The sequence below is a fragment of the Glossina fuscipes genome, unplaced genomic scaffold (genome assembly GCF_014805625.2).
Source record: "Glossina fuscipes isolate IAEA_lab_2018 unplaced genomic scaffold, Yale_Gfus_2 59, whole genome shotgun sequence".
Lineage (NCBI taxonomy): Eukaryota > Metazoa > Arthropoda > Insecta > Diptera > Glossinidae > Glossina > Glossina fuscipes.
The window spans coordinates 1,585,913-1,598,763 of NW_023998431.1; the positions used below are offsets into that span (position 1 = coordinate 1,585,913).

General features: G+C 32.7%; 1 protein-coding gene across 2 annotated transcripts in view; it reads left to right on the top strand.

The window, feature by feature from the left end:
- Positions 1 to 7,777: 7,777 nt before the first annotated feature.
- The window catches only part of LOC119637349, a 59,670-nt gene continuing 54,596 nt past the window's right edge, over positions 7,778 to 12,851 (top strand). Inside the window, exons 1-2 of one of the 2 annotated variants that reach the window (XM_038033321.1) lie at positions 7,778 to 7,867; positions 8,053 to 8,621. In XM_038033321.1, the coding sequence (XP_037889249.1) occupies positions 8,343 to 8,621 (279 nt within the window). In that variant the 5' untranslated portion in view covers positions 7,778 to 7,867; positions 8,053 to 8,342. Of the gene's footprint in view, positions 7,868 to 8,016; positions 8,622 to 12,851 lie in introns of those variants that run through there. The other variant, XM_038033322.1, reaches the window with a different exon arrangement.

The window sequence follows — 12,851 nt, forward strand, 5'->3', positions numbered from 1 at the left end:
TTTGAAGGCGCCAGTCATTGCTCTAGTCTTCGAAACTAGTTGTCTGATACAGTCTAATTATCAACGCTGAGGGCCTCTTAATATAATGATAGTTCAACATGCTGTTTGAAGTGCTCAAAAAGTCATTGATATCTATTTACGATTATTTGTGTCGTCTGTGATGATACTGTACACGATTTATGCAAATGTCTCCTTCAAAATTAACGTCATACTTACTATTTGAATATGAGACGATAGACATATCGAAGTAGGTCTACTTATATCTATGAATCCATATGCTAAAGTTCAATAAAACTTTATTTGAATGTCTGCTCAATTCTGACAAGTTTTTAACCTTTGGATAAAGAGAGAGATAAAAATTAACTTAATCTATAAAGAGTTTTGAAATTCGTTACCAACTTCCTTAATATATGTCCGTCTTCCATTTCGTTCATTTACGCGATTAATGTTAAAAGAATGAGCAGCAGAATCTTCGTTCCACAAAAATCTGCATTTAGTTAAACTTTTCGCTAAACAAGGCATTATTCAATGTTATGCATGTAGTTGGGAAAAACTTTAATCAACTTTTCATATAAGTAGGTCAAATGGTAAAAATAAAAAACTATTTATATAAGCGAATTTATTATATATGCGAAAACGGAATTATTGTATTAACAAAAATAATAGTGATAGCAGTAGTAGTAGTAGTAGTAGTAGTAGTAGTAGTAACTATATTTTTCTTCAAGCGACTCATCAATTCATATGAGTTTACATTAACTGCAGTAAACGGACAAAGAACGACTTTTACTACGAGTTCCGCATGTAAATAAATGGATCTGTCCGAGAATGTTCTACCAAGTTATATACGAATATTTAGTCAGAAGAGCAGGTATATACACAAAATCTCTCATGGGAATTTCGTATGGATTTACCTGAGTGGTAGCAATGAAAGAATAAAGTTAGGATGCTTTCCCGTCAATGCGGCGCAACGTGTGTAAAAATTTACAACTAATTAAAGATCGTTTAGTTTCAGTGAAAAAGTTTTTGATTGTTTTGACTGTTCCGTATTTTATTCGTTCATGGCACAAAGTTGACAGTAATTAAAGGAAAAGCACTTTACGTTTATTCCACTAAAAACATGGTTGTGAAAGCAAGCGAAGCCTTAAATTCGAACGAAAGTCAAAAGTAAGATACGATAATCTTTGCTTCTCCATAAATGTTCTTCATTTTTTATGGAACATGTTGCGGTTCCTTCTAGATACTGTTCGCACGTTATGGAGTACAAGTCGAGTAACATTTTCAGATTTACATTAGATATATTCATTTTGGGAAAACCCTCTCATTGACGACAATCAAGGTTTGAGAAACGCTATCTAGTAAATATATTCCTGATCGGTATTTAATTTTGAATCGTTTTAAACTTCCGTCCGTCTGCCTGCCTATCCATCTGTCGAACGTCTGCGGCAAATATTCTTCCGGTCGCATATATCAAAATGGCGGCTTCAAAAACCATTGCAATCATCGCTAGCAAGCAGCTAGACTGGTTTTTAAAATGGGTCGAATTGGTTGAAATGTATCTCCATGTAAAGTAAGATGTAAAGTAAGAGAAGAAAAAACAAAAGTAAAAGAAGAAAAAAAAAATTCATTTTTTTGTTTTCTACATATAGACTACGACAAATATAACGAGAAAATTTTTTTTAAAATATTTTATGACTATGAAAAAACCTACCATCCCTCCATCCGTGATCCGCAATCACTAATTTCAGTAAAGTTGAAATAAAACGAGCACATACTCTTAACTGAAAAGAAAATAAAGTTTCTGCAAGATCCAGGCAGATGCTAAGAAATTACTAAAAAACTTCAATAATGAAAGTTGTAGTGAAAATGGTGGAAACAATTACTAATGGAAAGCTGAATCAGTAGTGATTGATGGTCTGAAAAAGGCCAAAAATTATTCATCACGACGATCCAAATAATCAAAGCAAAAATGTTCGTAATCGATCTCCTAACAAACTTGCACTTAACGAAGAACTTTGCAATTCTTATAAATTTATTGACTTTCGCTGGTGAGTATGGTATCTAAAGATCGTTCTAAGATGAATATAATCACTTTACTTGTTCCCTTCATTTCGTTTAACGTTTTCTCTTGTAAGTTACGTTAAGTATATGAGTCACATTTGTGAGAGTGTTTTTTGTATACGATTACACCTAAGTAATTACACTAATATCAGAAACATACACTGATCCAAGCACCTGAGGTCTCATCTGTTTCGTGAATTTTTTATTCATTATTTCTCTTATTAACCTTAAAAACGAAGCTTGAGTTGAGCAACATTTAGGACAGCATTCATCAGATTTTAATAAATACTTCAAACTTTATGTCACTCTTCTCCTCCCTACAAAATGTTTTTAGTGTTTTTTCTTTTTAGGTTAACAGACTCTACTAGAGTACAATTTATCAAGACTTTATATTAAGTGTTACTCGTGTTAAATGATTTGTGATAATGTACTGAGAATATTTAAATTTTCTTTTGATTAAACTTAACATATACCATAGTTCCATTACAATAGTTAAGGATAAGGGTTTATCTCAGGTTGCTTCAGGTTACGATCGTCTTTGGTTTTAGTAAACGATTTGAATAACATTAAATTAAATGGATAGATATCCTACGGTCATATTAATTTGCTCCACTTTCTTTTTGGCATCCTTGCTATTATTCGCAGTTTGTGTCAGAATTTCTCCGTCTGACTTCTCAAATGGCCCCGTTTGCAGACACAGCCCTTATCTCTCGAAAATATTTAATTATTATTGAAGAGGCCGACTAAGCTTCTTATACAAGATATTTTATGATAGATGTAATGTTGGTTCTTGGTCTTCTTTTCAAGTGCACAGAGCTCTTTCCTGAAACTTTTACACAAATTCTTCCTTGCACTCTAGATGCAACGTAAATCTGATCTAATTGCTAGGGCTCAGTATTGCCTTTCATAAGTTAAGCAGAAGAAATGTGCTTAGCAACTTGGAGGTACTTGCGATTGAGGAAACAACAATGACATCGTAAATAGATCCGTAACGCATATTATATTAATTATAGAAAGTTGTTGCTTTTGAATGTGATTTTGAATATGATTTTTTTGAGGTTGATTTTTGACGTTGCAACAAACGATCGACGTGTCGGTATTCTTCTATAATAATAAATGATATTTTAGATTTGAAATAATCATTGGAAACGGCTAGCAAGGAAAACTCTATTGAAAATGGATTATATTCAACCATTTCTACGACCGGGTTGCAATCTTCAAGACTTTTCCCCGACTCTGCTTTATACCAAGTGTCTAAATATGAAATCGGAATTGCTCCTTAATTGGCCGTAGCTATCAACGTAGTTACTCTCACGCTGTGTCATTGGCACTATGTTCTTGTTGACATCCCACGACGTTTTTGCAATTTACAACAGCAAAGGTTACATACAGCAGCTTAATTTATAAAAGCTTTGATCGTCTCCAGTTTTATGCCAAAAGAGAGAGGTTTCACCAAAAGCAGTTTTTTTCTTCGCCCAAGAAAACTTTTTTTGCATTTTAACATTATAGGGGATAAAAGTGGATCTAGTTTGAGAAAATTTATGGGCAGATCCAGGCGTACAATCCATATCGGCCGCAAGACCGAATCAATAGAGCAAGAAGACAATGCCCTGTGACTGGCGGAACCAAAAGGCTGTCGTCTGTTAAAGTCGCGTGCGATGGTTAATACCAAACGCTAGTATTGAAGAAACCAAAGCAAGGGCTTTTGTTCATATCATTCGTCCCTCCATTTATATGCGCATAATTTATTCGCTTGAAGTTGGGGGCACGCAACTGAAAAGTCCTTGAAATTTACGTGTTAGAGTCTAGTGCTTCCAAACAGTTCTTGTTTGCATCAATGAGTGACGCGTTTGTTAAGAAAGGCTTTACTTGGTGCGAAGGTGGTTGTGGCAAAAGTGCCAAAGTTACCATATGACGTCCATAAATTGTCAAATTGGCAGGAGAATGGGAAAAACTTTTAATTCCAATTCGTTATTCGTTTTTTCTGATCTTATGGCCGACTTACGAAAAAAAAACATAATGTGAAATATTTCTTATTGCACATATTCATGTGTGATGTGTTAAAAAACATTGAATAGTGAAGCATTTTATCATTTCACCACATTTTCAGTCTTTTCATTATCATCTTTGCCATCACTTATGTTTGTCTTCAAATCAGTTTGTACCGAAATATGTGAACGGCTGATCAGTGAAGATCGACTGACGATAAAATTTAAATCGTCCAATACCACGCGAGCTTAGCCAACCTTCTGTAATGATAACTTATTAATATGGGAAATGTAGCTATTACTCCTGAGAGCCGTAATTATTATAAGCCCACAAGTCGTTTCTAACACAAGCAAAGCAAAATGGCGGCGCACTATTCCAAGAGATAGAATCCTTTACCTATTAAATGTGTGGGGCCGTAACCATGCAATTTGCAATTTTCTACAAACATATTAACAAATAAACCAGAAAAAATGTTGAAATGTCATTCAGAAAATCGCTTTCGTTCGAAAGATGTTTCGAAAATTATGCGTAAATTCGTCAATTGTTATAAGGCCGTAGTTGGAATTCAAAGCCAATTGCTTGCGAGTTGAATCTACTCCGGAGTTGGCCAACTTAAAAAATCTATTTTCGACCAAAAACGCTAACCAAACTTTAAGTTGAGGAGATTTAAGGTAATATTCAATTAGCGCACAATCCGTAAATGACTACAGAATACAACCGAATTGTAAAAGCTGTACTTGTACACCCATATATTAGTTGTATTGTAAAGCTATGAATTATCGTAAGTTGATAATTTGATACATTCTTTTATTCACTTTTTGAACCACATGAAAAATTCTTCCCTCCTCCTATCAAGCCTTTTCGATATCAATGCATTTTAATTAATTTGTTTTTGCCAATCAAATTTCATAGTGTTAATGAACCTTTCCGCCACCAACATAGTTTTGCCATCGCATCTAGAATAGCTTTTTTAGAGAGTGGCAGATAGAAATTCAAGTCCAATACAGCATTTTAATGTGCAGCGGGTAACGGGTTCGGTCAGCAGTAAGTCACCAAGGCAGGTCATGAAAAGTCTAAGTCTGCTTAATAACCTAAGAAACCGCGCGACGCGGCCTGATGAAGTTGACTATATAAAAGATACAGAAGAGTTTTGATCAAATGAATACAGTTGTCTCTCTCTTTCTTTCTCTCTCTTTTTCCCTTGACGATTATGAGTCAGAATCCCTAAGCAACATGCTTAATATCTCTAGTCGCTTCTATTGAAAGACATTAAAAAATTCTCTCGTGGTTTACGCGTATTTTAATATCATTGTAAATAATCAAACTTTATGCTTTAACAAATTTTCAGCCATTTTCTGGAATTGTCCAGAGTGTTTGTAAGCGGTTTTCGTTTACTTTTTGATTTCTTAAAAACTTCGGCTCGATGGGGCGTAATGTATTAGACTGCTCGGAAAGTCATTTCGTTTTCCCCCAACAGTGAATTGAACTGCATTTTTCGCAGCTAGATTGACACTTGAGCCGCACTCTCATTGCGCATGTTGACAGCTAATATAGTAACGCTTGTTTTTGAAAAATGTGCTTTTATTGCTGCCTCATCCGCTATAGAAGGTCGAAGGTATTAAAATTCGGCAATTTTTCAGTTTTTTTTTTTTACTATCGGTAAAGTAAAAATGGTATTCAAGCGAGAAAAAGATTATTGAATGTGTGTGAAAAACATGTACCGGCAGATGATCAATTCCAAAACTGGTTTTCGAAAATATGAAAACAGAATTAAGGGATAAATTAATGCAAGCCGATGAATAATAGTTCGCAAGCTCGCTAAGATATTGCTTACATTTATCGAATTCGACCGGTCATAATAATACATTTATCAGTTATAAGAAAATCGTCTCTCAATTTGACCGAAAAAAACGAGGTAGCTATCTGGCTAAGCCAATAATAGAGTACAGATGTAATTTACTTAAAACTTAAAAGTAAGGTCGATAAATTCAAATGAAAAATTAAGTGATGAAGCCTGATGTTTGGACCATCACGTAACAATTACTTACTTCTTAGCTGAATTTAACAATAATGATAATCGTAGAAATTGAAAGTAACAGTATCATCGAGTACCGTCAAAACTTAAAAATCAAATGCAGACATGATTACCAGTTTCGATGGTAAAGGTAGGCGTAAAAGATTCTTTCTTGTTTTTGTTGCTAAGCTAAGAAGGATGGATGGCTTTGAGCTTTGAGTGTATGAATACAAAATCCTAGTTCCATTAACTCAAATAAGAGCGAGCAATTAAAGTCACGCCGAAATGTTTTCCAGATATCAGAGTTGCCACTTAATCGATTTACAGTTGCAATTCCATTTGTTAGGAGCATAAAGATTATATAGCTAATAGAGATCAGTGAAGATTGCAACCTGATTCATGCGTGAAATGGTTGGATGTCCAGCGTGCCTTTACGTAGAATTAATGCTTATATCTGCATTTCCATAAAATGCAATTTAGCACATATAGACTTAAAATAATTGTGGGCTTCAGGACTTTCTGCGCTTAAAGCTTGTTTCTTGTAGAAAATGCTTTCAAATATTTGTACATATATTTGTTATAGGTTGTGAGTAATGAGTAAAGAACAAATTTTGGATTCCTTTTAAAGAACAGAGGCGTTCTCAATTTATGTGCTGTTGTGGGCGTGTACTTCAACCTACGTACAAGAACTCCCAATGATTCTGCCAAAGTCGAAAGCGATAGCTTCTAGTTTGCGGCAAGAGACTATTTACAACACCCATTACATAGAGGGACATACGGAGATGCCTATGTGATGCTGCTAATATATATATATAGATATATATATATTTATATATATATATATTTATATATATATATATATACTTTGTGGGATCTCTGATGCTTCCTCCTGGGTGTCATCCTTCGGTAGTGGATATAAAAATTCATAAATTTCGGAAAAACCTTTAGTACGGAAATAAGAAGTTAAACGTATAATCACTCTTTTAATTTGAAAAAATTCTGCGCTTCGTACATACGTACGAACATTGAGATGCAGAAAACCACACCACACGTTTTGCTCCACTATGGTAAGCTTGCTTGATGATAATTTGTAAACAAACTGTTGCTTATACCACAGAGAAGCCACGTGCTTAACTATTTACAAAAAGCAAAAAAACACGAAAAGAACAAAAAAAAAAAACAAAACAAAAAAATGGAAAAGAAAAGGAAAACCAAGCAAAAAAAAAAGGCAAAACTAAAAGACTACGTATGCATAGAATTCGAAGAGAATAAATAACTCAATGTGCTTATATGGAGAGCAAACTGGACTTTGAGAGTTAGGGAAAAAAGCTTTCGCATTCTCCGGCTGCAACGTCTGCAAATACTGTGCGAAATATTTCATCGAATCGTACATACATTCACATTCCGGCACAAATTTCTGTAGACTCGGTTAGTAAATCGTATTTGTGGTAAATTTGGAAAAACTGATGAATATTTGGCAAATATAATTTGAACTTTAGTATTTGACAAAACGTGTACGTATACGGTTGTTGTGCTCAGTCCGGCAGTTGTTACACGTGATAAATGAATTGATGATGTTGGACATCAATTGAAATCGTTGAGTGGGCTTCTTAATAACAAAACAAAAAAAAACAAAGAAAAATAAAAAAAAAACACAAAAAAAAAACACAAAAAGCAGAAAACAAATGAAAAAGAAAGGAAAGAAAAAAACTAAATATGAACGTTTCGTTTCTTATAATTAAATAAAAAAATTTTAATAAAATTTATTTATGGAAAATATAATATGTTGAAACTATATGACGATCGGTACGAATGTGTTTAGCATTTTGTTAAAAACGGCAACAAATTCATAAAAATATTTGCTGTTATATTTAGTTTTATTACAAATCTATTAATACTCTTATCGTATTTTTTATATTTTTATATTTTAATAATAATTTTTTTTTTTTTTTTTTTTGGAGTTATCTTACTTACTTAAACGATTCATATAGCATGCAACGTTTAAACTGCGCCAAAATTCGTATTGTTACTCTCAGCCCAGCAATTATATCACGTAAATGTAGACATATGCGCATTACGCGTATTTATATTAACTAATTTCCCATTGATCATAACCCCGTAAAATGAATTGATTGGAAAATCATTTCATTTCGCATTGCACGAATATGTGTATGTGAAAGGGCATTTCGTTCGGTTTAATTAGACTCTGAAAACTGTGAAGGAGTATGACGAAGGCCTTGTCTAATTAATTACAACAATAAATATATAAAGTGTGTGTGACATGGTTAATGAGAACACCGACAACACATCATCTTCAAATAATTGTTTCAATTTTCAATTTTCTTCATCAAATCAAAATTTTCGATCACTTTCAAATTCTTTAAACACTCCGAATGCGATTAATGCGGTCAATACAACTAAACAATTGGATTTGTTAGTTGCCACTAATGAGACTTTAAATAAAAAGAAATGTGATTTGTTGTCCGTTAGCGCTGATAACTTAAGTTGGAAATTTTTCGAGCAGATTGATTCATTAGATACTCGATTGAGGAAGGAAGAGGTAAGTCTTGACTTGTAAAAAATAGTTAAATGTACAAATATATTATTTAGTTATTTAATGAGGAAATTTTCTTGTTAACACGATTATATTTATAATCGGTTTATCGAAATCATTCTAAAATTAATCTTATCTTCTTTACACCAATCGTTAGTAATCCGCAGTGGTGGATGTATTTGACGCTTTAAAAATTCCACATATAAATTGTATAACACATCTGCCAGAATGGATTTGGTTTCAATTTTTTTTTTTTTTTTTTTGCATCCTTGCAAGAATACATTTAAGAATCAGCTAACTCGATTGGTTCGATTCAGTTCATGCACATTAAAAACGTCAATCACTTACAATCACTTCTCATGTTTCGCTTAGAAATTTCTCTCTACAAAATAGACGACACGCGACCGAAAACAAGTTATTTCTGTTTTAAATAAGGATCAATTTTTATATAGTTATTACACAAGACTCCCTTATGTTATTCATACGAACCTTTAGGAAAATAGATTTAAAATCAATTCTCTTGATGTATCGATGGTTGGATATTTCATCGGCTCTAGATGAGATTTAGTTGTAAACGATTCCAGTTTACTTGGTGCCTGTCTCAACAAGACGCTGAGATATTCTCAGAAAATATTTGAAATATTCATTTATTCCTCGAGAATAATAATTTTTCACTTGTGTTTTTTTCCTAAAGAAAATTTTGGAAAAAAACTTGAAATTCATTCAAAATTTTTGCTAAATTAAGTTTTCTGATTGTAATTTTCTGGCAGGAAAGACGGAAGAATAAACACGATTTATTTAAATGAATTTCGCTTAACACGCTGTTCCGATGCATGTCCCTATGCCTTAGAAGTCAAGTTTGTCTAGTGCGTCAGACCTGTTAGTATGAGTACACATTTTGTATAACGCAGTAAGTGCTTTCTTTGGATTTTTATTTAGTATTCATTACCTAAGAAGAGTGAGTTATCGTTATGAAGTATCGTGATGTACTTCTTTTTGGAAATGCACGATTTTCACATCGATTTTAAATCAAATATTTTTCATTTTTATTCTATTGCATAAAAAATAATTATTATTATGAGTCGCTTACGCTATTGATATTTGAGAATATTTTACAAATAGTCTTGAATATCGTAAATTACGGTTTTTTTTTTTTTTTTTTTTGAAAATGTGCCTTCTTCATTTCATTCAACATTCCACGCTTTTTACACTTACTCATACTGTGTGAAAAGTTACTTTTCTTTCTAGTGTAAGGATCCAAATTTGGGGATGCACTTGTTCAGTCTTCGTATAAGCATAATGAGGACTGTATTAGATCAAGTAAAAGTTTATGATTCTATAAAATATTCATTCGTACATTAATTCATTCATTCATATATTCTTAATCCAAATGAATATAGGATATGTATAAAAAAACTCATTAAAATCATAATTAATATCTCAAAATCTCGTAATTACCAAATTTATATCAATGAGATCAATTTGACGCAGTAAACTATCAAATGATTTCAAATATTATTTGAACTCATTTAGCTTTATTCCAAGTATTAATCAAATAATATATACAGAACTTACTATATGCACAAATAGTTTATTACAATAATTAATAAAAAAAAAATCTATTTAAACCTAAGATAAGTTCTCCCTGTGTTGTTTAGTAAACTCGTCATGATCGAGGCAATTTTCAAATTTTAACTTTTGCTAAATGTTTACCCAGAGCTTATTTCGTAAGCAGCAAAAGCATATCAGATATATGCAATCCTGTCATTTGTTAACTATTCTGTTACTTTTTTGAACTAATTTAAGTACGAAGATTAAGAAGAAGTTAAGAATAACTAAACATTTTCGTTTAGTGGTAAACAATTGAAAATGAAATAAAAATTAAATACGGTTAAGAAGCATAGGTTATTGTAATCAAAGAATGGTAAGACTTGGCTAACTAACTATGATGCAGCATAAATTCGTTCCGGCGGCCTAAACTGTTAAGAGCAAATATTTTTTATGTCTTATATGTCACTTGCGCGAACCTATTCGTCAGAATTACGGCCAGACAACCCATCAAGACAATGCGTGTTCTCCTAGTGCTTTAATACTTTGAGATTTTCTCTGTAGAAATTGAATTTAACCTCTCTAGTAGCCTGACTCAGCTCTCCTTTTACTTCCGTCCATCTACGAAACTCAAAGGCCTCCTATTGGCAAATCCTTTTGAATAGATAAAAACAAAATAAAATAAATTTTTTTTTTTTCGATAAAAGTAAAGAATTGTAATTATTAACCACTGAGATAAATGTGAGACAGATATCCCTTAGAGAGCTGGCAACCCAAGAGCAAAAAAAAAGAAGGGCTTGCTCTCTAACCACATCATAATTTGTCTGTTCCCTTTAGAGCTTCCAAAATAAATTGACATTTTCACTTATCAAATACAGTTTTTCTTTAATATTTTATAACATCCTTAGTTTCCGAAGGCTCATCTTATTTTCGTTGAGATGCTTGCTATTTCGCTTATTTATAATTAAGAATTTTAAAATGTCAACTCACTTTGGGCCACAGACTCGGTAGGTATGCAAAAGCTTAGAACAACCAACATGTCACCATTTCTTCCAAATGTCAAGCTGTACACTAATTCCAGCTTTGAAGCTGGCAAAGACTCTTTCCGCATATCCGCAGTCATTTCCTTTGCTGGGCAATATGTCCTAAGCTCTTATTAACTTCGTCTAAGATTCCTCGCTGCAAGTTCCAACTTCTTCCATTCTATCTTTAAAGGAATATACAAACGGATGATTAGAAGGGAGAAGCAAATTAAAGTTTTTTCCAAAGTTTTCCATGGCCGTAGAAATACCGATTCCAAGACGTGAAAGCAATTGTATGCTGCATCGCAATAGGATGGCATCGCCAGTTATAGGTGTAAAGAAGAATATTTTTCTTTAAAACTGACATTTTAAACGCGTTTACTTAGAGTTTACCAAGTTTTACGAGCTTACCGTGTACCCGGCGCCCTTCAATTGACCCATCATTATACTAAAATTCGACCAACAAAACAAGGAATTTTTCAACTTTTGTAATCAATTTTTGAGCGATTTATTCTGAAACAGAAAGAACGGTCACGATAGTTTTTTAAGCAATATTTCAATGACCGCTTATTAAAAATCTAATAATAATTTCCGAAAAATCTTATTTTGATGATTTCAGAGTATAGCGGTCTTTGTTTTTATTAAGTTGTTTGGAAGAAAATTTGCCGATCTGCAGCTATATGGCGAATCATGTCAAAGGGGAAAAGCATTGTTTTCCGAGAGCTGCTTGTTACGCCTTCATTTCTATTTTGAAAACTTCGAGAAAGAATTCTTTAGATAACTCTTAAGCCGCATATCAATGAATCTTTTCATTTTCTCAAAATAAGTGCGGAAAAGGAGAGGGCTCTGTGTTTCTCAATCTTAATTTTATGAAAATCTTTAGATAATTTTAAATTTTATTCTTAGAAGAAGAACTTAAGAATTTCCTTAAATCAATACTTCTTAACTTCAATAGATTTTACTCTTCAGACTGCTTTATTGATACAGTTTGTTTGTGTATCGACCTTTTGCGGCACCTTTTTAACTTTTTGTTGACCTTTAGTTTTTAACTTTTTAACGTAGTCCGAAATTTGTCGATTGAAAAAAACGTCGAACATATCTTTGCTTTTTTTTACTTTCCTCCGGCTGGATTAAAAATTTGTTTCTACAAATAAGCTATCATTTTCTTTTTATTTTTATTTTTTTTTTTTTATTGTCAAGCAATTTTAAAAACACTTCTCTTCAGCGGACATTTTTCAGAAATTTTCTTTCAGATAGCAACCTTCTCTTATAATTACATATTTCTTTTTTATTTTTATTACACATTTAAGTTACAATCTATTTAAGAAGATTATAAGTAAATATTATCGCAAGACATGATGTTTAAATGTTATTATATCCGCCTGAGTGGCTGAAGGCGAGAAATCTCGACCAGCAACTCAACGGTCGTGGGTTCGAATCTCAAGTGCGGTAGAGTATTCAATAAAAGCCGATACCCTTAGATGCTAGTGCCTTAAGAGTTTTGTCTTAGAATTTATTTCTCTGGTGAAATTAATAATAAAAAATTAATTTAGTCAGAGAAATAGATACAAGATAAGAATAAAGGCTTAAAGCTCTAGCACCTAAGACTATCTATCGGCTTTATTGAAAATTCTATCGCATGTGAGATTTGAATCCACGACAACCA